The following is a 25,508-nucleotide window of genomic DNA, read 5'->3' on the forward strand; positions in this document are numbered from 1 at the left end:
AGACAAACGAGCAGCCACGATAGCGTATTATATAAGAATATCATTTAAAGACTATTCGGTTTCAATTGTAAACGGCTGTATACGTAGCTGGCTAAAATTAACATTGACAAATCCTCTTAATGACAACCTTATTTCCGTTACCTGAGGTAAACAAATCAGTTCTTAACCTAAAAACTACATTCTTTAGTCAAACTTGTTTGAATATCGCGCCTTTCACGTCATGCGAACAGTACAATTCATTCTTAAAAATGCGTTTCTACACTTCGAAAAAAGACAGTTTTCAATCACTGTTGAACTACATCGCCCAAAATGAATCTAATCCAAAACGGCCAGACCCCGTACCCACAATATAACAAAACAAGGAAAGGGAGCATCACTTTGAGTTGACACTGACGTCAGCTTTAACCACCCTGTCGGCATTTATTTGCTTCCCACAATTCCTTCAAACCCCGCCCTCTCAGTTGCCTGTTGGGGCATTGTTGCCGGAAGTTTAAGCAGGCAGTGCAGAATCTTTTGCGGATCTTACATAGAAAGTTTTATTCGTGCATGTTTATAAAAGAAAATACATTCTGTCTTAACCTTTTTCCCCCCTATCTCTTCAATTATTCTTAGCAAGCAGTGTATTAGAAAAAATATGTTATCTTCCCTCTTTCTTTGTCTCTTCTCCCGGAAGGGTAACTTGATTTTGAGTTTACAGATCCGGAAAGAGATTTTGTCGAGAAGAGTTTGAAGGCGGGAAAGAGAGTGAGGGAGGGAGGTGGATTGATCCACTAAAACAACCTACTTTCCAGTGTAGCCCCCACCAAGTAGATCAGGTAAGTTTCTGTTTGTTTTAGACCAGATTAAACTACAATACAGTCGAGATCAAGTCAAAATGTTGGCTGATTCGTGATGTCCTGTAGCAACATTCGAACGAGTTTTGTAAAGTTTAGGAGACAGAAAAGTGGCATCCGTCAAAGGTGGCAAGTGTTATTTATTTTCTTGAGGCAGAAGTATGCATATGTTAATATTAAACGTCATCGAACATAATAAGGAAAACGGGAAATGCAAATATTAACTGTCACACTCCTGCTTAATTCAAGTTTATGTGAGGATCTATTTTAGTAACACTTGTTAAAAAATACGATTTCAGAGGCACATTCTTTTGATAAGAACACATTTATTTAAGACACTTCTTTGAAATTTAACCGAAAATACTTTATCTCAAAGCCACACTGGTCAAATATATACGTTTATCTCTGTTTAATTGAACATGCTGGCCAGTTGATATAATCGTATATTCTTCCATTTTTGGAGCCCACTTGCTCCATTACCTGACACCTGCCTGTACCGAGCCATTCCATTGCAGAGTCGTACAATGGATTAACACTTGAACTTGAGGACATACAATTGCTTGTGTCGATACCAGTGACGGTGCAGCCAGGAGTAAATCGCGCACATTTCTTACTTAGATAAAAATGTCTCTGGAAGTTCAAAATAACTATAAATATAAATGTTAACTTTATGGTAAAATAGTCGCAGTGAACAGTTTTTATTGTATATGCATTACTCCAAATTGACCATGTGCAGGTTAAGAGAGCGAGGAAGATTCCTGCCATGTGTCTGATAACTTTTGGCATTGGTTCCATTGATTGCAACCACTTAAAATCTATTTAATGAGTTTGGTGATGAATGTATATACAAAAAATAACTAATTAAATATTAGATTAGATTGTAGTTAATGTTATCATTATTAAGTTGCACTGTGTGGAAGACCCTCTTTGTGCCTTCATTTATTTTATAAGTAACTTTAAGTTTCATTACAATGCACCTTAATACTGCTCTGTAAAGCTGTTATAATTATGAAACACTACAGTGCTTGTCAATGAGAGTTTTTAGTTGGACAGGATTCTTTTTTTTACATTTGTGAAATTGGGTGAAATTTAGTGTTGTTTTAAGTAACACTATGTCCTGCATCAGTTACCATTAGCCAGGCAGCTCAGTATATTTTGAAGACAAGCTTACAACTCTGTGACACGAAATGGCTAGCACCACTTTTTTGTCTAACTTGGAGTAGGAGGTAACTAACAATGAAGAGCAAAAAAGGTGGAAAATCTGAGAGTTAGAGTCTTGTCAAGGGAAACATCACTGCAACCAGTCAAATGTTGCCATACTAGCATAGCGCGTAAAGTATTATTTGAAGTTACTGTTCATACAGTTAGCAATTGAGTTAACATAAAAAACTACTAAGTTAAATTCCAGATTTTTTTAAACAAATAGCTAGTATAATATTAACAAAACATAATTTCAATTCACAGATATTGTTTTTAATGACTCTTCTAAGTGCCATGAGTTGTATGTTTTTGGTTATGTAAAGATCTGCTAGATAATACTGTATTTATTAAAATGGATATTATTGCCTACTACATTTATTTGTGTTTTGTTTTCAGTAAAATGCTAGGAGAATTTGGTATGTCTCAGTGTCACCAGGATGCTCTGAAGAAACACCGTGTTATTCTGGCTAAACAGCTGGTACCTGGAGAGTTGCTTCAGCACTTATTGGCTGCTGATATATTAACGGATGAGATGGTAGAGAAAATTATGGTAAGGTACTTTAAATTTATTTTAAAGCAAATTAAGTGATCTGATTAGAGCAAATCAGACTGAAATCATTGTTCAACTGTTGGTTATAAATTTATTATTGTAACAACTGGTAAACTGCGGTGGGCTGGTGCCCTGCCCAGGGTTTGTTTCCTGCCTTGCGCCCTGTGTTGGCTGGGATTGGCTCCAGCAAACCCCCATGACCCAGTAGTTAGGATATAGCGGGTTGGATAATGGATGGATGGATGGGCAACTGGTAAAGGAAGAAAATACATACCTTAATTTGATGATTTCAAACAGTCTTTATCTGATAAAAAATATACAGTGTTGGCTAAACCACACATTATTAGGGCTTTGAAGTAGCCCCTAGGTCTTGGTGTGAGACAACTTTTCAGGTCAATTATGAGGCATATTTTTTAAGGAGACACAAGAGTTTGATTGTTGCTCTGACTAGTAAGGGTGATATTTCACAATCTACATAATCGATCTGTGCTATGATATTTTAAATATACAACTGTCACAGGACTTGTGCTTGAATGTGCAGTAGTATCTTCTATAGTGTCATATGTTAAAAAAAAGAAACATACAGAAAGGAAACCAATGCAAATTTTTCAGCAGAAATGTTTGAGGAGTGGTTGCCTTGGTTTTGAGGTGAAGGATACCTCTTTGTGATATTCATTTGGATAATAGTTGGATTAAGCAGGAACATTTTCAACCATGTTTTTACCTATTTGCAGAATACATTCCAGAGACAGTTTGTAAGGACTCTTCCATTAACCCCTGTTTAAAGCCACTATATCACAGTAATACAAGAGTATGCCACAAGTACCACATTTGAAACATTTATTCTACAAAAATGCTACAATATAAAATACATTGCATTACGACACAAGAAAGGTTATACAAAATAAAATTTTTTCACTGTGTTTTAAAAATGATGTCTTCTAGTTAGTGGCCATCATTAGCGAAACAGTCTTCAAAATGATTTCTGAACACTAGCATGACTTGTTTGGCCATTTCAAGGGGAATAGTAGCGATTTTGTGGTGAATAGCGTCCTTTGATTGCTTTGAGGTTTTGAGGTTGGTGTGTGTATACCTTCAGTTTGAGATTGCCCCAGAAGAAGAAATTGCACGGAGCAAGATCAAGTGAACGTGAAGGCCACCTGACATTGCCGCGCACGGAGTTCATCTTCCCTGCAAACATCGCCAGAAAAACTTGCATGGATCTCCACACTGTATGAGCTGTTGCTCTACCTTGTTGAAACCAGGCACCCTCCACATCCATTTCTTCTAGTTGGGGCCACAGAAAGTTTTCTAGCATTTCAATGTAACGTTCTGAAGTGATGGTGACCGTTGCTCTCCCATCCTCAAAAAAAGTAAGGGCCTACAATGCCAAACTCTGCAACAACGCACCAAACTGTAACACGTTTACTGTGCAGGGGTCACTGATGAAGTTCATGAAGGTTGGTTTCGGCCCAATCGCGAAAGTTTTGCTTATTTATGCAACCATTCAAATTGAAATATGCCTTGTTGCCGCTCATGACAATGGCATGTCGATGAACTGTATGCAGAATGTTCGCGCACAACTCTCTACAGCTCTCCCAGTATCTCTCTGTGAGTTCCTGCAATATTTTTATTTTGTGTGAATGGAAATTAAGGTCCTCATGCAAAATCCTCCTCAAAGACGTATTACAAATGCCTAAGGCAGAAACATGTTTGTGCGCTAAACGTCTAAGAGACTGCAAAATTGATGCCCTTACAGCTTGGATGTTTTCAGGCATTCGTACAGTCAGAGGACAACATGAAGTTTTTCTGTTTAATGTTGCACCGATCTGTCTAAATTTAGCCACCCACTGATTTTAGCCACCCACTGAAGAACTGTTTTCTGACTTTGGACGTCACCATTAGGTGGAATACTGAAGTGCATTTGTAAGGCGCATTGCATAGTGATAATGGATTTGTTGTTTTTGAAGAATACTTTTGACATTGAAAGCATGGTGTGCACTGGACCAAGGCATGTTGCCATCTGTAAACTACCAAGGGATCACCTATCAAAAAACCTACTCGGCTGCTTTTACCTCGAGCAGTGACCTTGAGAAATGAGGTACTTCATTTTGGTTCACTTTGTATAAGGGGGCAACATTGTGCCATCATAATGTAATTTGGTAATTTTATTTTCAAACTGGATTGGGTATACAGTAAGTAGCTTGGAGTAGTGCAATTGATGTGTGTTATTACCAGCTTTTCCTGGCTTTTTTACTTAGCTAGATGTACTACTTGTTTGAATGTTTGGTTTTCTTCAGCAAAAGCTATATGGTAGGTTCCTCAAAAAAGTACGTACTTTCACCCAAGGGCAGCGAGAGGTTAGTGAATAGTCTATATTTAATAATATATATATACAGTATTTTTTTTAAAAAGGAGGATGCTGTTTGAAGCACATCCCCATGGTGCAGTGTATTTTTCCTCATTTTATTTAAGTAAACTTGGAATGTTTAAATCCTAGAAAAGTAGGCAACGATTTGTTACTCTATTTATCATGGAAATTAACCTGTCAATTTCATATAGGTGCTTTATAGCACCCCACTTGTACAGCTTTACCTCTGCGTCAACAACTACTTCAAACAAAGGGGCCTACTAGCTTGGCATAACCAGACCAAATGGTTGTCCTAAGCCCTGAGCTACACCTGTGCCAATTGCCAAAGCAAGTGCTCCTTTACAGCACTGGTACTTCTAAAATGTCCCTTTTCAGTCTCAAAAATAAGAAATATATATTTTTAAGTGATTATTTTAAGAATATTTTCTATAAGGATACAATGATGGTGAAGATGGGCTTTAAGTTTGGATGAATAGCTGCTTCAGATTTTTCTTCACTTTTCAGTTTTGTATCATGCCAGTTTAATTGGAAAATGCAGAAGTCTGGAGGATGATCTTTTTTTTTTTTTCTTGTTGTTTCTGTTCTTTTTCTTTGCAGCATACACCAGACTTTAAAGGTCTCAATTCACATAGATTTAACAATGATAATAAGAATAATAAAAAAATCTTAAAACCATTGTTTTTCTTTCATAGGCTGATTGTCCATTCTGATACTAATTGCTCTGTGCTATAATTTCAATAAATATGTCTAACAGTCACTCACTTCTATGATTCAAAAATAATGGTCTGAAAGGTACAAGATTCAAATCAATAAAGGTGGAGAGTTTTACGTCAAAATGTATCCGTTTAAAAGATGTAAATATTCAGATGGCCTAGCAGTCTACAGTTTATGGTTTGTTCAAGGTGATAGCAATCTGTCTTAGGTTATAGCAGTTACACCAAATATACTGTTGTACTGTTTAAGTTTCATGGCATGCTGGTTTAATTACAATTGTTTATCGCAAGGAATGTTATACAGACAATATATTACACTTTTCCAGCAACCACCTTTCATCGCATAAATGGAGTTGTATTAGGTTTTTGTTGAAAAGGATTAACACCCATTGCAATATAATGGACACAAAAAAGAATGAAAGACATTGTTTTTTGTCTCTTCACATCAAATCAAGAAATGTGACATTTATTAAACCATGCCTGTATAGGAGATGCTCCAGACATCAGCAGTCAACTCCAGCTTGGTCCCTGACTGTACTTCCCACACCATCCCTTAACATTGTGGTATGTCAGAAAGTACAGCATGCATCCTGTCCAGATCTTGGGGTAAGATGGCGCACAACTGGCAAACACTTTACAGACCTTCCTTTTCAACACCTAAAGCAAAAAATCGACCTCACAGACAAGAAACACATTTCACAGCATTCCATGCAATGGGACAAACATCTAAACACTCATCAACATGCATACAGGAACTCTGCAATGCTGTTAGAAGGAAGGACATATGTTCTCTGATATACACACATGCAAGTTCCACCGGACGCACGTTTAACTGGGATGCTGTGAAAGTAAAATTCAGGGCCAATACTAAAAGAGCCAGAGAGCTGGCTGAATTGTGGCTCTACAATGAAAACGCCATTAAGAAACACTTGAACTTGAACTTGAACTCATCATATGCGGGATTAAAAAGAACAGCCAAATAATAAAAAGGGTTTATGACCAACACCTCCTGAACTCCACCTTAATTATCCATCCCATCTAACATTCCCACCACCACTCACTTGCTATATATTGCCTTTGATTCCTGTTAGTTGTCGAAAGCTTAGGAATAAAGAAACTATTTTAAGATATGACTATTCTAAGACATGACTATCTTAACATATTTTAAGATATATAATATTAGTGAACACATGGACAATCTGAAAGAAGTCCGGAAGAGTACTAGGCCATCAACCAGGCAACCCTGTTGAATTGGCAAGAAGAAGTAAACAGAGTGCACAAAAAAGTTGTCTTATTTCAACCTGCAGAAGATTTTTGTCACCTGGAGCTCTTTCATCACTGAGTGTATGGTCATAATGAGACGCCACCTTGTTGGCACCCCCTGTTTTTATGGTGTCCCTAGTCAAAGGGGCAGAGCCTACTCTGGGCACTGTTGGTGAGGTTAAGCATCTTCTTTGGGTGTCTTCTCAGAACTGTGGGTGAAAGAGAAGATACAATTAGCGACAGTGCCCGCTCTTGTCCCGGAGTGGTTTTGCTTACCTCAGCAGTGCCAGGACGGTAATCTGCAGTCACACATGCATAACAATATATATTTAATTCATAGTTCAATATTATGAGTTTGAACATTTGCTAAAATAATCTGACTATGGTGTATTCACCATCCAATATAACATCTAGCACAAAAAACCTTTGAATCCGTTTATCCCACATAATATTTTATATCTCCAGAGTCTTCACAGGAAGATTGCGAATACCCAGTTAATGCTACATTGTTGAAGTTTATCTCTAGGTACAGGCTTGCGAGATGAACTCTTGCCTTTTTAGTAGAGCTTTAAACCTATAATTGAGACTGGAGTGTCTCATATTTAAAATATTGTTTAGGTGTATACAAGTCTGCATTTAAAATTCTTGGGGCTAAATAAATTATATGTTGTCATGAGATACTATTAGAGCAACACTTTCACACAAAATTATTTAACTTTCATTTGCACACTTTTTGCATTTTTTTAAGTTATGTAAATTCCCAATTGATTTTAATCTGCTGGTCAGTATTTTATTATAGTACCATTCACCAGTAACTTGGCACTAGTGGGTGAAGGGTTTGGATTTTATTTTGCAGTGTGTTTGCTGGCTTGATGTACTGTTTCTGCTTAGGCCTTTGTAATTTCTAGCGGAAGCTAAACTTCACAGTTTTAACATGAAGGTGAATGTGTGTCTTTTTCTGCTTGAGTGCTACACCCTTTTCAGGTTGCTGGTCTGAGAGGAGATGGAGTAATCTTTTATTGTAGAAGTGTCACCAATAAATAATTAAATGCAGTAATTGCATCAGTTCCTGATGGTCACCTTCTTGCCTGATCGGCACCTCACAGCACAGCAGATTCAAGCACAGCTTAACAGTGGTGGACAATAAACAAGTTTTCGTTTCTACTGTGAAGAGAAGACTTTGTGCTACAGGTTTGACAGGGCAAGTGGCAGTAAGAAAGCCATTCCTTAAAGGACAACATAGGGTTTTTAATACCAGCAGTGGACTACTGTAGACTGGAAGCAAGTCTCATGAACCAATGAATCAAAATTTGAAATCTTCAGGTCATCATGCAGGGTGTTTGTATGCCATTGAGCTGATGAAAGGATGGTTCCTCAGTGTGTGACACCAACTGTCAAACTTGGAGGAGGAAGTGTGATATTCTATGGTTCTTTTGCTGGAACCAAAGTTGGTGACTTGCATAGAGTGACTGGAATTCTGAATCTAACAGATTACCACAGTTTGGCTGCTACATCAGCAAAAGTTGGCTAGTTTGATTAATCAAAAATTTGAATAAAATTTGGTACACTTAATGATTCCTTGGCTAATTTCTGTTTTGCCTTTGTTCATTTGTGCTATACCTTGATTTCATGAAGCATTAACAAATGAAACTGCGTGCACTTCCATAAAAACTGAAAAACAGAGGTGTTCTACAACTTTTGACTGGTACCATAAATGCACAAACGCAATTTAAGCACACAAAATTTAAAACCCATCATTTCAGTTGCTGTTTCTTGGAGCAGACAGAGCTTGTTTACAGGTCTTCCAGTATGCTGGTTATGGTCTGTGCACAAACTCTTCTGACTACACCTTTGACATCTGGCATTGCTTTGATGACTCAAGTTCAAGTTTATTGTTTCCCTGTACAATGAAATTCTTTCTTTGCTGTCCACACCAAATGACAAAACCAACGTATAAAGATAAACAAATAATAAGTAGCAGATAGATAATAAATAACAGGCAGCATAAAGTATAAAAACAGAATAAAAGTATAAAGTGTAATTGTGCAGGTAGGTGTGTGATGGACAAGTCAAATACAGTTGTATGAGGTAGATAGAATGAGGTGACCCATGGTTATAAACTCCAGTCAGTTATTCAGGAGTCTAATGGCCTTGGGAAAGAAAGAGTTCTTTAGCCTGGAAGTCCTGCATTTCATATTTCTATACCTCCTGCCTGAGGGTAGAAGTGTGAACAGTTCGTGTTTGGGGTCCCTGAGGATCAAGGCAGTTCTCCTGCAGACTCTGCAGTTGTAGATGCTCTGCAGAGAGGGCAGTGGGGTCCTGGTGATCTTCTCAGCAGTCTTTACCACTCTCTGCAGGCGTTTGCGGTCCATATCAGTAGTGTTGCCGTACCACACGGTGATGCAGCTGGTCAAGATGCTCTCAACAATGCAGCTGTAAAAGTTGCCGAGGCTATTGGTTGACATACCAAACTTCCTCAGCCTCCTCAGAAGGTACAGCTACAGTTGAGCCCTCTTGACCAGTTGTGTGGTGTTAAGAGTCCAAGTGAGGTCCTCACTGATGTAGACGCCAGGTATTTAACACTGCTTACCCTTTTCACTTCAAGCTCTTGGATGAACAGTGGCCGGTGAGGTCTCTTCTCCTTCCTCATGTCCGCTATCATCTCCTACGTCTTGTCTGTGTTGAGGGTGAGGTTGTTGTCCTCACACCATGATGCCAGACTGTCCACCTCCTTCTTGTAGGCTGCCTCATCCCCACCAGTAATGCGTCCAAATACTGCAGTGTCATCTGTAAACTTCAGGATGATGTTATCTTTGTGGGAGGCGACACAGTCAAGGGTGAACAGGGTATAGAGGATGGGGCTGAGGATGCATCCCTGTGGGGTGCCTGTGTTTGTGATAATGGTGGCTGAAATCTTATTACTAATCCTGACAGACTGGGGCCTGCCAGTCAGAAAGTCTAGGAGCCAGTCACAAAGGGTGGGGTGCAGGCCAAGTGCAGACAGTTTATGGGGGATAACCGTGTTAAAGGCAGAGCTGTAGTCAACAAAGAGCATCCTGATGTAGGAGTCTTAGTTCTCCAGATGGGAGAGGGAATAATGTAGTGTGGCTGCGATGGCATCTGAGGTGGACCTGTTGTTGCCGAATTATGTCTGCTGGTTCAAAATTTCTTCTTGGTGTAAACCATTTTTGTCTTTCTTGAAGTATTAGTAAATACTCTGTAGTCCATCTTTTCCAAAACAAATCAGCAATGTATTGTACTTGTTTCCAGCGTCCTTGTGTATACTGTCATTTATAGACAAAAGTCATGGAGGTTTACTGGGTTGAGTCTTGAGTAACAGTAAATGGTTGGGTGTCAGTGCTTCCAAGTCATCTAAAACCCTTTGTGAGGCGCCTGTTTTTGATGATGTGTTCTACTTCCCACATTACTATTTTAAGACTTTCATCGTCTAATGTTTGTTGATAGAGTTTAGTACTTATGCTTCTTATTTGTCTTTTGCATACGCTGCTATGACGGGAAGCTGCTGACGAGTTGAATATCCATTTAATTTCTTTCTTAATTATCATATTGTTTATTTTGTCCTGGCCAATGTCTTTGATTGCTTCACGTGGCTTCTTTTCTGTACCAGTGAATTTTGTCCCATTATCCGAAAGCGTGACTTTAACTCGTCCTCTTCTACAAATGAAGCGATGTGTAGCACTGATGCAGGTATCTGTGTCTAAACTGTGTGTCAGTTCAGTGTATACATCTCTTAATGCTAGACAAATGAGCATTACTCCGTACCTCTTGACTAAGCTTCATCCTCTTTTAACTTAAGAAGTTCTGAAATAATGAGCTTTAACATTGGTAATAGATGGCTGGTCATGGAGTAGACAATCTTCAGGCAAATCTGCCATTTTTTTGCACACCTGTTTTTGCTTTGTATCTTCTACAAGTTGAAGATTTTGAAATTATTCTTGTGATAGCTGAACTAACTTGAGGAATCAATATTTCTGACTGTGCTTGCATACAGTTAAGTCCACAATATCCATTTTGTTTATGAATGTGCTGCAAAGTAAATGAAGCCACATGTGAATTCTTGTGATGAATTGTTAGGTGTTTAGCTTCTTTTGGCATAGCAGCTTTGCGGAGTCTGCCTCCACCTTTTTAGAATTTCACAGTGCAGGGCTGGATCTAGTTTGTAGAGTTGGCTAGTTTTCTTTACATAGTGATTTTTCACTAAAGCTTTAATCTGTTCTGGGCAAGCTTGTAATTTTTTAGAAGATAGGAGCACGTGCTGAAACAGCACATTGCCACACCCACCACATGACAAACCAACTCAGGATCACAGATTAGGAACCGAGTGCAGCCATGCGATGGGTGACACCTCAGCACCACACTAGTTCAGATGGAATGGAACCAGTGTGACTTTTTTTATGGTGGCTTTAGTGCCAATTCTGCCACCAAACCCCAGGTTTTCCCTGCAGATTGGACTGACTGAGGCAAATAAGCTCTGTTTCAGCTTTAGATAATTCTTCTAAAGAAAGTGAATGACTTCATTGTCGATTTATGCTTCCTCATATGCTTTGTGATAAATGTTTTTTGTTTTTCTGGATCATGTTCAGATTGATTGATCATAAACTGGAATGCCTTTCTTTCATCTTTCAACTGCATTAGCACTTCTTCTTTCTAAGAAGCCATGCCACTACTTTCTTCAAATGTAGCCACTCTGAATAGCCTATGAGGTCTTTTATGGTTTCAGTTTTCTCTTTCACACTAGTTGAATTTATGATTTCCTGGATCATCTTTAATAAGCAAGTCTCCATCATTAGGTCTTTTGGCCATTTACATTCCCGCTTTAGCAGGTAGCTTGGGCCTTGAATCAATATCTTACTTTTGATAAAACTTCCTATGGTGAGTCATCTTGATGCTTGGTCAGCTAGATTTAATGCATGTGTGGCATAACTCCATTGCAAGGGCTATGAGTTTTCCCTTATCACTTAGACTCTGTTGTCAACAAAGGACTCGAACCGAGTACTTTCATTTGCAGTGTACCTTAATACAGGGATGCTACCAGTCAAACAAATTGATTCTTGCAGGGGAATTTAAAGTTCATGTTTTAGCGTCTTATCTATTTTAATGGAATGTTGGATTCCTTTTAAGTTTCCTCTTTTAGCCTATAGCAAACTGTTCTGCAATACAACAATTATTTGGCATTTTGGGTGTGGCAGATTTGTGCAATAGTGTCCATCCACCAATTTTTCAGACTCTGAATCTTTATGTATCTAGCTAATGTTTTCCTGTGACATTTCTTCTTTCTCCCCACAGCTATGCTTGTTGTGTTTCCATTATTGACACACAACAGGCTGTATATCTTTGCAGTCTTTCATTATCTGACCTCTTTAGCAAACCATTAACAATCCATCCAAGTGCTGTCTTCATGGCATAAGGATTTTCATCTCTGCTGTGTATGACTCTCCATACCTCCTTGGCTTTAGAGACATTTGTACCTATTAACAAGCCCACTTCCTCTTTTAACCATGCTAGATGCACATCCTTGGGGTAAAACCATCTTGCAATATCCTCTTGCCTTGGAATGTTCTCCTTTTTCTTTTGAATGAAGTTTTGTATGTAAACCTTTGGCAATTCAATGAATGCATTTTGGTTGACACCAGAAACTTCTTCAAATTATCTTTTGGCTGTCAACTGTGCCTCTTCCAAATCTAGAGCCTGCCGCCTTTTTAAAGCTTCAGCTGAAGTGAGTAGTACTGCCTGCTCCACATTCTGCACCTTAAGCGTACTGATGGAAGTTACAAATGAACTCACTTGACTTGTTGTTTTTACCAAGGCTTCAAGGCTTTGGAGGCACTGTTTGCAGTAGTGATATCACCAGAAATTCTGAACTCACTGAATTTCTTAAAAAAAAAAAACTTTTTAACTGTACTGCAAGGCATAGTCAAGATACTTTTATTTTGTCACACTAAAAGGTGGTTATGTGTTTTCCAAACCCAGTATATTGCATCAATAACCATAATGTTTAAAGTCTTTAATTTAGCCTTGAGACCTTTATATTCTTTCTTTTACACTTCCTCTTCACTTAGCAAAGAAAATATCTCATATAGCTCAATATATTTTCCCTGCAGAAACTTTTATTTCAACAATCTTTTATTTTTTCATAATTAAATTGATCATTGTTGAGGTTTTCTGTGTCCTTCATCAAACTGGGTATCTGCTCATATTTTTCTTCTATAGTTACTTGAAGCATGGTTACTTTGCTTACACTTTCATCTAATATTAACAGTCGTTCAAAAATTATCCTGGTCTGAGCTAGGACCTTCGTGTGATGGAATAATTTCAGTCATGCTCTAGGAATGCCAACACTTTCAGTTAAAAGCTACTTTTAAGGTATGCAAATTCTTTTTCCTCAGTTTAGAGGTCACACAAGGAGCATTGGTGAATGCACCAGAGTGTGCAAACATTTTATGGTACGGTGTCTTTCAATATTATTTTTGCTCTGGGTGTTGCTGATTTCTTTTGTTGTGAGCCAACATCAGACTTAAACTGGTAGTTTCAAACTTAAGGTGTAGCTGCATCTTTTCCAAGATCTCAATGTCAATCAGCTACTGAGTTGGCAAGGCAGTATCCAGCAAAAATGTAAAATGCATAACAAAATTAATCTTTCATTCAAAAAACTTCATTTTAAAAGTTTTTAGTAAAACTTTAAAAAGGATCAAAACACAAAATTCAGAAAAAAAGTTGTTACACACTAAGTATAAAATGCAAAAGTGAAAAAGGTTTCTTCTGTCTCATTACAATCTTAGCTTTCTGCCTTTAAACTTCAGTTAGTTTCTATACTTGAAGATTGTTACTTTTCTTTCTGTTACTTTTCTATGGCAAACTTACATAGACTTCAGTTCAGTATGGTTTGAAACTGTTTGTGTTCCTGTCTTACCAACCGCAAGGCAGATCTTAAACTTGTTTGTAGTCAGAATGACAAGAAATAATTGGAATATTCTATTTTCAGTTTAGCTTGTGGGGATAATAACCTAGTGTGTGCTTGGTGTATGTATGTATGTATGTATGTATGTATGTATGTATGTATATGTATGTATGTGTGTGTGTGTGTGTGTGTGTGTGTATACGTGTGTATACGCCCTGCCCAGGGTTTATTCCTGCCTTGCACCCTGTGTTGGCTGGGATTGGCTCCAGCAGACCCCCGTGACCCTGTAGTTAGGATATAGCGGGTTGGATAATGAATGGATGGATAATAACCTCCCATTGGCTATACAGTAATCCCTTGCTATATCGCGCTTTGACTTTCGCGGTTTTGCTCTATCACGGATTTTATATGAAAGCATAACTAAATATATAACGCGGATTTTTCGCTGCTTCGCGGGTTCTGCGGACAATGTGTCTTTTACTTCCTGTACATGCTTCCTCAGTTGGTTTGCCCAGTTGATTTCATACAAGGGACGCTATTGGCGGATGACTGATAAGCTAACCAATCAGAGCACACAGTTAAGTTCCTGCTTGCTGAATGCAGTGTTAACCAGGAAGTCTCGTCTCGCTCATTCAGCATCAACGTGTTTCGCTGTGTAAAGAGTTGTGCTCTTTTGTGTTTATCTTTGTGCATAGTCAAGCCCTTCATTATGGCTCCAAAACGATCTGCTACTGCTTCAGGGGCCGTGCCCAAGCAAAGCGGAAGATGTTAACGATTGCGAAAAGGTAAATGTTTTGGATTTGTTGAAGGCTACGATTCTTTTTATTTAAAAAGTAGGAAAGGAATATAAGATCTACGGCCTCAGTGTCCATTTTAACCAGGGTGCAAAACAAGTTGTAAGTGGATGCAATAAGGCAGTAGTCTGGATGGAATCTGCTTTAGGGATTTGGATTGAAGACTGCCAGAAGAAGAACAACGGCAGTGCTACACAATCGCCTGAAGTGGCTCCTTTAAGGGCTGTAACGCTCTCTTTTGTTGTGCAGTAAAATAAAACTCATTGTTATCGGACAAGTCATCGTGTCATTGTTGGTGAGTAACCATAATTAATTTTCTACTTACAGTACTTAGTACATGTACGTACGTTTAGTGTCACTGTACACACACATTTACTGTATACTATTTTTGTTGCATTGTACGTATTTATTGCTGGTGGCATGTCTATCGTAATGGCTGTAACATGTGATATCGGAGACACTCAATATCTTTAAAATAATATTTAGGTTTTACTGTATATAAACAGTGTGTTTATATACATAATTTCAATGAATCTTACCTAATATCTAAGAGAATACAAAGGGATTATGCTGTATAACTCTGCGGGGAATATTTATAAACAGTGTGGGAGAGTTTATAAGGGCTTAAAATATATAAAAATAACCATAGAAACATATGGTTTCTACTTCGTGGATTTTCACCTATCGCGGTGGGGTCTGGAACGCAACCACCGCGATCGAGGAGGGATTACTGTACACTAATATTTACACAAGCATTTTAACATAACTTCAAAAATGTTGCTATTAATATAACCTAACTAACAAATAGCTTAGTTTAGGATAGTTAATTAAAGGTGGTAAAACATGGAAAATTTATTTTTTGTAGTTCATTGCATAATTTAAATAAACATAAATGCAAAATTCGCTAATGGAAGAAAAGACATGCAACCCTACTTTTACTACTGTTTCAAATACATAAAATTTGAATCGGTGCACCAAATGAGGAAATTGTTAAGAGAAAATCTTTGGGAAACCAGGCTTATGTTAACCTCACACCTTTGGTTTTCTCTTTGATGTTGAAATGTGTGTTATCACCATGTCTAGATAGAAGGTGCTTTCTGAGGCCTTCAGAAAGAATGTTATAAATGCCTAGGAGTCTGGGAAGGGATTTAAAAAGCTCTCCAAACAATTGGAAATTAACCATTTCATAGTCTGGAAAGTTAAGATTTCAAGTAACTGCCAACTTGAACAGACTAGGCTCCTGCAGCAAGTTTAGCCCAGCAGCAGAATGCAAGGTGCTGAAAGAAGTCTTTAAGAACCACAGAATTTCATCATGAGACATGCAGGTAACTAACTCACTGTTGATGTCAAAGTTTACAAGCATATCAAGCAAAGAGAGATGTTTGGCCACAGTACTAGAAGACATATTTGGCGAAAACCAAAGGGAAAGTCATTTAATTCTGTGGAGGGGATTTAAAACATTGCACAGCTGAAAGAATTCTGCATGGTGGGGAAAAACTTTCTTCCAGTTGATGTCAGAGACTGGTACACAGTTAAAGGGAATGCCTGCTTGAGTTTATTTCTGCCAACGGGTCAATACCAGTTTAGCAGCGTTTGTGATGGGTGTCCACGTAGTTCAAAATTGTTGAAATGCAGTTACCAGAAAGGCATTCCAGGAGTAGTATGACACATTGTACAAAAAAAAAAAAACACATTCCAAATTTCTTAAGATTTTAGTGAGATTCAAAGTGAACATTCCACACAAAAAAGAATAAAAGGTAAAAATACAAACAAAAACAAGGGAAATTTCCTGGCTATGGTATTCCACTTGAGGCTTGAGTATGTAGGTTACATTTCTTAAGGATTCTATCTTGCGTTATTTACCGCATATACATACATATGGTCAGAAAACTATATGCCCTTAATGCCTATCTGTCTAACAGTTCTTTTTGCCTTCTAGCAGTCTAACTTCAACCTAAGGACTATTTTGTTGTCACACAAAGTTAACATTAAGAATGTTCCATTACTTTTAACTTATAGGGTTAGAGCTGAATGTTTCATTATATATGTTAAAGCTACATTATGTTCAAGTTCAAACTAAACAAAAATTAAGGCAAGTTTACCATTAACATTAACTTAAATTATTTGGCTCATACAATTAGCTGTTAGAGCCAAGGGTCTACCAATTTTTCCACAGACATAAATGGCATATCTGTTCATTTTGCATTGAGTAAATTATTGCAAAGTCATATTTTCATTGTTTTTTTTTTCAGTTGTATCCCATTTATCTAAGGTACTGTTTAAATGATGATCAAATTATATTAAGTCCACATATTTTATAAAGTAAAAACCATTTCATGGGGTGTACTTACATTTTCATATGACTGTATTAAGAGTATTATTTAATTTGTCAAGTCAAATTAAATTTCCAATATCATAGACCTGATACTTTATTTTTGAAATCTTTCTGTCCTTTTTTAGATTAGTCATAATTTTAAGACTGCCTTTGTGAAAGCAAATTTGTTAATTTAAGATTATTTTTATTATTCCAACAAAACAGCATTGATTCTGTTTTCATTCTGCATAAGTGCCCATATATTATTAAAGAATTAGTCATTGAATGGGACTGACAGTAAGTGTAAAAATTACTCATAACAGGAGACAATGTCAAGTTCACTCTAGTACCTTTTAAATATGTGTCTTATGTGCTTTACTCACATTTAGCAGCTACACTAATAAACTAATAAAAATTTCTTTGGTTTCAAAAATTGAGCAATACAAATTTAGTGTTTGCTGATTTGTTTTCTGGAAATAGATTAGATTATATAGTACTTTATTTTTTCTCCAAGGGGAAATTAAAATTTTACAGAAGCTCAAAAATAGATACATAGAAAACACTGATCAATCACAACATTAATATTACTTACCTAATATTGTGTAGGTCCCCCTCGTGTCACCAGAATAGATGACCCATTTAGGCATGGACTCTATAAGAACTCTGAAGGTGTCCTATGGTATCTGGCACCAAGACATTAGTAGCAGATCCTTAAAGTCCTGTAAGATGCAAGGTGGGGCCTAAAGTCCTGTAAGATGCAAGGTGGGGCCTCGATGGATCAGACTTGTTTTTCCAGCACATCCCACAGGTGTTTGATGGGACTGAGATCAAGGGAATCTGGAAGCCAAGTCAACACATTGTACTTTTTGTCATGTTCCTCAAAACTTTCCTGAACAATTTTTGTTTTGTGGCAGGGTGCATTACCCGGCTGAAAGAGACCACAGCCATCAAGGAATACCATTGCCATGAGGAAGTGTACATAGTCCGCAACAGTCTTTAGTGGTACATGTCAAAGTAACAGCCACATGTATTCCAGGACCCAAGGTATCCATGTAGAACATTTCCCAGAGCATTACACTGCCCCCACCGACTTGCCTTCTTACCATAATGCAATCCACTGTCATCTCTTCCAGAGGGAAATGACACACACCCAAACAGCATTAAATTTTTCAGCAACAGCTACAGTAGTGTGACCGGACCAAACAGGCTAGCCCTCGCTACCCAGTCACAAAAAATGAGCCTTGGAAACCCATAATCCAGTCTCTGTTTCAATAGTTATCCTTCTCTGGACCACTTTTGGCTGGTACTTCTTCTTCTTCTTTTGGCTGCTCCCCTTAGGGGTTGCCACAGCAGATCATCTTGTTCCATATCTCTCTGTCCTCTGCATCTTGTTCTGTTACACCCATCACCTGCATGTCCTCTCTCACCACATCCATAAACCTTCACTTAGGCCTTCCTCTTTTCCTCTTCCCTGGAAGCTCTGTCACACCCAGTGCAAATCTTAGCATCTTTAACTCTGCTACCTCCAGCTCTGTCTCCTGCTTTCTAGTTAGTGCCGCTGTCTCCAACCCATATAACATAGCTGGTCTCACTACCGTCCTGTAGACCTTCCCTTTCACTCTTGCTGATACCCGTCTGTCACAAATTTCTCCTGACACTCTTCTCTACCCATTCCACCCTGCCTGCACTCTCTTTTTCACCTCTCTTCCACAATCCCTATTACTCTGTACTGTTGATCCCAAGTATTTAAACTCATCCACCTTCACCAGCTCTACTCCTTCCATCCTCATCATTCTACTGACCTCCCTCTCATTTACACACATTTACACACATGTATTCTGTCTTGTTCCTACTGACCTTTATTCCTTTCCTCTCTAGAGCATATCTCCACCTCTCCAGTGTCTCCTCAACCTGCTCCCTACTATCGCTACAGATCACAATGGCATCAGCAATCCTAGTCCACGGGGACTCCTGTCTAATCTTTTCTGTCAACCTGTCCATCACCATTGCAAATAAGAAAGGGCTCAGAGCTGATCCCTAATGTAATCCCACCTCCATGTTGACCGCAGACCTCACCACTGTCACACTTCCTTCGTACATATCCTGTACAACTCTTATATACTTCTCTGCCATTTACGACTTCCTCATACAATACCACAGTTCCTCTCGAGGCACCCTGTCACGCGCTTTCTCCAGGTCCACAAAGCCGCAATGCAACTCCTTCTGGCCTTCTCTAAACTTCTCTATCAACATCCTCAGAGCAAACATTGCATCTGTGATGCTCTTTCTTGGCATGAAACCATACTGCTGCTGACTAATCATCACCTCACTTCTTATCCTAGCTTCCACTACTCTTTCCCATTATTTCATGCTGTGGCTCATCGATTTTATTCCCCTGTAGTTACTGCAGTCCTGCACATCCCGCTTATTCTTAAATATCAGCACCAGTGCACTTCTTCTCCACTCCTCAGGCATCCTCTCACTTTCCAAGATTCATTTAAACAATCTGGTTAAAACCTCCATTGCCATCTCTCCTAAACACCTCCATGCTTCCATAGGTATATCATCTGGACAAACTGCCTTTCCATTTTTCAACCTCTTCATCCTTACTTCCTCCTTGCTAATCCGTTGCACTTCCTGATTCACTATCTCCACTTCATCCAACCTCTTCTCTCTCTCTCGTTTCTCATCAGCCTCTCAAAGTACTCTTTCTATCTGCTCAACACACTCTCCTCGCTTGTGAGTACGTTTCTATCTTTATCCTTTATCACCCTAACCCGCTGCACATCTTTCCCAGCACGGTCCCTCTGTCTAGCCAGTCGGTACAGGTCCTGATATACCCCTTTCTCTTTTTTCAATACCACTAGCTCAATTATGTTTTCACTTCCTGAAACCTTGAGGAAACACTCTTGCTTTAGTAAGTTTGTATATAAACACTAACCTCATGGTTGGATATAAGAAAATAAATGGTTTATTAAAATGTGTGGGTTTTTTTTTTGGATAAAATTACATTAATACTGAATTCTGAACTCAGAAGTCCTGAAACCTCAGTTTGATATGGAACCCATGTCAAATAAAATGTCTTCAGTGAGGCATTTGTCTGGTTTGATGTAGGCTTTCAGTGGATAGCTTTTTTTCCAGTCCCTCCATAGATGTTTAGTTTGGTTTAAGCCTGGGCTGTGGCTGAGCCACTCGGGGAGAATCACAGAGTTGACCCTGTGTTGTCTTTGCTTTAAGCCTACGGTCTAGGGTCATTGTCCTATTGCTCTGGGATTCATAGCACTCTAGAGCAGGTTTACATTAGGAATACTGATGTACTTTGTTCTAGTCAACTTTCCTTCAGCCCTATGTAGTCTCCCAGTTCCTGCAACTGAAAAATATACCCACAGCATGATGCTTCCATAACGATGCTCCGCTGTGCTGCTGATGAGTAGTGGCTGATTTTCTCCAGACATGACACTAGTCTTAGTTTGATCAACACAGAGATTCTTGTTTCTCACAATCTGAGTCCTTCAGGTGCCTTTTGGCAAACTCCATGCAGGCTTTAATGTGTCTTTTACTGAGGGGATAACTCTTCCTGACCGCTCTGTCTTAAAGTCTTGGTTGATCGAGAGTTGCAGTGGTGATGGTTTTCCTTCTGGAAGTTTCTATCACCACACAGGACCATCTGGTTTTTTCCATTTCTGTTACCATGGCCTTTACCCCACAATTGCAAAATTTCCCCAGGCAGTCGAATCTAGGAAGAGTTATGGTTGCTCCAGATTTCTTCCATTTAAGAGTTATGAAGCAACTGTGCTCTTAGGGGCCTTCAATGCTTCAGGATTTTTGTTGTAGCCCCCCAACCCAATCTGTGCCTGAACAAAGCTCTTCAAGCAATTCCTGCTACCTTATTGCTTGTTTTTTGCTCTGATACACAATTGTCAATTGTTGGACCTTCTATAGACAGGTGCTTGTCTTGCCTAATCATGTCCAATCAATTGAACTAACCACTGGTGGATACCAAAAAAGATGAAAAATGTAGAAAAATGTCTGTGATGATCAATAGAATGGGTGATGCACCCGAGCCAAATTTCAAGTTTTATTGTAAAAGGTCTGAATACTTGTGTCAGTGTGACATATCAGTTATTTATTTTTAATAAATGTGTACAAACTTCTAGAATCCTGTTTTTTGCTTTGTCTTTCAAGGGTATTAAGTGTTGCTAGAGGGTGCATACTTAGAGCGAAAGGAGTAGTAGCTCATTCACATTCAGCTGTTTTCCAAGTACATGTTATTCCTGAATTCTGCATCATTTGACTTTTATCTCACAAATGCACCACATCTGTGTTGCCTTTTGATTCATAAATGGCTATTGATATATGATCAGCTTAACTGACACCTTCTATCACCTGACTTTGGATATTCACTTCCAAGACATGAACACAGTGTGCAACATTTGCAGCTGGGAGAGGTACCTATTTAACATTATCCATCAATTTATCATGGTTGCAGTTAATCATTTTATCATGGCAGGCTGCTCAGACAAAATATATATAACAAATTCTTTTAATACCTTCACAACGCTGAAGGCTTTATTTTGTTTAGCCAGTATCCATGTAACTTTAAGGAAGGTACTTGTTGCTCATTATGTTTAGTTAATGGGTGCATTCTTTCTGCCCTTTATAGTAGCCCACTTTCAAGGGCTCAGATTTCCTTCACCTGGCCCTCAAACAGTGGTGAATAATATCAACTAAAAGTGTCATGTTTCTGAAGATAGTCATACCTCACATTGAGTTCTTTTATGATAGTGTTTCATCTCCGATCAGGCAGAATGGCTGAGCATTTCAGAATATTAACATTATAAAGATATTGCTTTTGGTCCTTGTGCTATTGAAATGACAATTCTCTTTGTAAACTTTCTTTTTAATACATTTTGACAGAGACATTTTTGCTAGCTAACTCATTTTAATAGTTAAAGTGCAATGTAAATGTTGAATATTACTTTATGGCTGATCAGTAAAAGGTACATGATTCACACACTTCCATTGTGTATTTAATCAGAAAAAAAATAATTTAAATGATTGAGCTTGCTCATTTGGAATGATAACAACAATAACACTAGAATGCATTTGGTGCAACATATGCTTGATGATTTCAAATATTGCATTGATATAAATTTGACAGGTTTGAATTTATTGAATGTTTATTTGTGAAGTGAATAAGTTTGGATTGGATGAGAGTAATCATTAATGAATGAGGAAGTGTATCTGTTAAGATGTGTGAAGTGTTTGTGTTTGAGAAAGTGGCTCTTTAATGCCTTGCTCGACCTGGTGCAAACAGTATTTGCTCTGAAAGAATTTTGTCTTCTGTTCTTATATATCTTTTTTTTTTTTGTTTCTTCTACCATTTATAAACAATCAAGCTCTCAAGCAATATCAAAGAACTCTGAATTGTGAAAGTAATGAAAAAAAATAGTTACATAGTAATTTATACTTCAAAAGATAAATAAATTGCTCACTATGTGGGGGCATTCTGAAAGATGAAGTCCAGACCTCCTCGGAAATAAATGCTAAAGAAGGTTAATGTGCAAGATAGCAATAATCAGTAGGGTCATTCCATGTCAAATCAACCAATGGCCCCCAAACTTCGGACTCAAAAAATTCTGGAAAGATTACCAGTCAAATTACCTGTAAAAAATTTTGGATGCAAGATCAGTACTTTCAAAGATACAACCAGTTTGCTGGGGGGTGTTGATTTTATCATTTTTTCATCTAATTTCATAGGTCATCATCAATTTCCATAACCCAAGAACTAAACCACTGAGCAGGCACAGACTTTGCACACTGGTACATTAATTGGTATAGTATGTGATGAAATTAAAACATTTGGTCCAGATGGCTCTGCATGGAAAAAGCAGCCCCTTGAAATTGACCAAAATTTAATTTGAGTTTTTGGCTTAGCCATGTTTAGCCCTCAGAAATGCATATTTGTAACAAACACAGATTTTTTATTTTTTTTCTTTACTCAAATAACTTTATAGGCTTTCTGAAAATTAATAAACAGAAAAGTAACTGTAGCAGGGTCTGAACAGCAGACCTCTCAAATCCAAAAAATCATTTTGGATTTCATTTACAGAGCCACCCTAACAGCATGTGGGAATGTGAAGATAATTTTAAAAATATTTTTCATTTATTCTATATTGTCCCTTATTTCCCAAAACACAAACCTTACTTTTCCTATGCAAATCTTTCATGTTTATTTTCTGTCCTAAACATAGGGTGAATGCACCAGTAATATCTATCATTAAGTTATCAAAAATATTAAACTTTTTTCATATCAAATGACAATGTCCTGTCTCATGTTGCAAAACAGAAAATGTGATTTTTCATGGCTAAAAGAGTACCTGGTACTTGAGAATACCACTGTTACATCCCTACAGTTTTTGATGTCATTTTATAGTCTTAGCTGGAAGTGAAATAGTTTAGGTCTTAACTTCCCATTTCCCCAAGAGTTGTTGCCATGCAGCTTATTATTACGTTGATAGTTATAATTATAAAGATTGAGAGGATAGATTAGGTATAGATCAAGCCTGCTCTCTTTCTCTCCCCCCCTTAACTCCCCACCCTCCCTTTTTGCCTCCCCAAGTGAGGGTAAAACCCACTTCATGCAGTCCCAGTCCTCTGACATACCCAGAGACAGAGCACGTCCAAAGCACAACAAGCCCCCATGCAGTGGCGCTTTAGGGTTAAAAGATAGAGATATCTGTTACCAATATAGTCTTTAAAAGAGAGGAAAAAAGGAAAAAAAAAAAATAATAATTTTGCACTTAAAAATATATATATATATATATAGTCTTCAGCAATTTTAGTGCATTAAGATGATACCCTAGATAATAAACCCGGGTGATGGTGTTAAAGATTTGTCCAAAATAAGCATAACAAGTCTTAATGCAGTAATAGCAATAACAGTAAACCAAGGGTATTGAACAGTCTCGTTTAGGGTAGAGATGAGATAATTAGCAAAGAAAAAGAGAGAAAAAAAAAGAAAAAGTAATTAGGCAGAATAAAACATAAACAGATAGCGCCCTAGTAATACTAAGTAATAATAAGAATATATGAGAATATATGCTGATAAAAAACCCATATTTTAAAACGAATAGATCAGACAGTAGATTATTAATCCTAGCTTTATCATTTACCACCATAACTCACTATTATGTATCAGAATAGTCCCGGGATCAGCTTTCTTAATTCATTTTCTGCTTCTTCCTTGCTAGCGAAGACATAGAAATGACCTTGCCATTCCACTTTCAGTTTTGCCGGAAACAGGAGGCTGTATTTGACACTGGCTTGCCGTGGCAGCTGTTTAATATTATAGAAGGCTGCGCGTTTAATAGCTGTTGCTGGAGAGAAGTCAGGGAAGATACGAATGTGATTATTTTCATATATAATATCTTCCTTGTTTCTGAGGAGTGCCACCACCTCTAGCTTAAATGATAATCGTTCAAAACGAACTATAAAAGATCTTGGTCGGGGTCTGACGGTGTTTGATCCGCGTCCGCGGTAAGCCGCTGCTATCTCAGATTCTGCTTTAAAGTCGCCCCTGATTATTTTAGAAAAAGTTCAGCTGTGAATTTCACAGGGTTTGAACTTTCTCGATTCTCCGGCAGACCTTCAATTCTGACATTATACCTTCTACTCCCATCTTCTAAAGCAGCCAGTCTGTCTCCAAGTTTTTCTCCAAGTTTTTTACATTCGGAACTGACATTTACTGCTCTTTCCTCGGCACTGGCAGCTAAATGTTCGGCCATTTCGATCCGATTCGTGAATGTCTCCTTAAGATGCTCCAATTCATCAGCAAGCGTGCTCAGTTTAACCGAGTTTTTCTGAATGCGCTCTTCAATTTTACCCAGCACCTGTCGAAGCTTAAGTTGTACCTCTTGACGCAGCCTTTCATTTGCCTGTTGGAATTCCTGTCGCAGCCATTCATTGGCCTGTTTCATCTCCTGTTTCAATTCCTGTTTCAGTCTCTCAAGTGCCTTTGCCGTTGCTTTCTCATTAGCCTTCTTGCTTTTCTTTATATCTTGCGTGAGCTCAGCGAGCAACACTTTCAGTTCAGATAGTTCAATTGTGCCTTCTTGTACCGTAGATGAAGCAGCAGACTTTGCTGAAGCTGGTGTCCCCGCTGCTCCAGGCTCGCGTAATTGCCTAACTGAAGCCGTGGACTTCCCGGCCCTTTCCAGTTTCAGGTAATCTCCTCCAATCGGCGAGCTATCCACATCTGCACTCACGATCGCACCTTCGCTCCCCTTTTCGCTCTCAGCCGGCGACGATGTAGCGGACCATGGTCCCGAGGAGTCTGTGCTTTCGCCCATCTGATCAAGGTCTGTCTCTGATAGGCCGTATCTTGAACTGGGGCTTGCTGATCGCAGCTTGGATGTAGCTTTAGTTTTCAATTCTTTCGAACCCCCCTTCTTGTTGGCCATGTTTATATGTGCTTACATATACTGTAGCAGTCCCTCTCGGGTTGAATAAATACAGGATATCTCAGAATAATAAGCAAATAATATGAAAA

At 38.3% G+C, this 25,508-nt stretch overlaps 1 protein-coding gene across 2 annotated transcripts in view; it reads left to right on the plus strand.

The window, feature by feature from the left end:
- The first annotated feature begins 450 nt into the window (after positions 1 to 450).
- casp2 (caspase 2, apoptosis-related cysteine peptidase) overlaps positions 451 to 25,508 on the plus strand; it is a 62,302-nt gene continuing 37,244 nt past the window's right edge. Inside the window, exons 1-2 of one of the 2 annotated variants that reach the window (XM_039763726.1) lie at positions 451 to 815; positions 2,430 to 2,583. In XM_039763726.1, the coding sequence (XP_039619660.1) occupies positions 2,434 to 2,583 (150 nt within the window). In that variant the 5' untranslated portion in view covers positions 451 to 815; positions 2,430 to 2,433. Of the gene's footprint in view, positions 816 to 858; positions 960 to 2,429; positions 2,584 to 25,508 lie in introns of those variants that run through there. The other variant, XM_039763725.1, reaches the window with a different exon arrangement.

Source organism: Polypterus senegalus, chromosome 9 (assembly GCF_016835505.1).
Source record: "Polypterus senegalus isolate Bchr_013 chromosome 9, ASM1683550v1, whole genome shotgun sequence".
In the NCBI taxonomy this organism is placed as follows: domain Eukaryota; kingdom Metazoa; phylum Chordata; class Cladistia; order Polypteriformes; family Polypteridae; genus Polypterus; species Polypterus senegalus.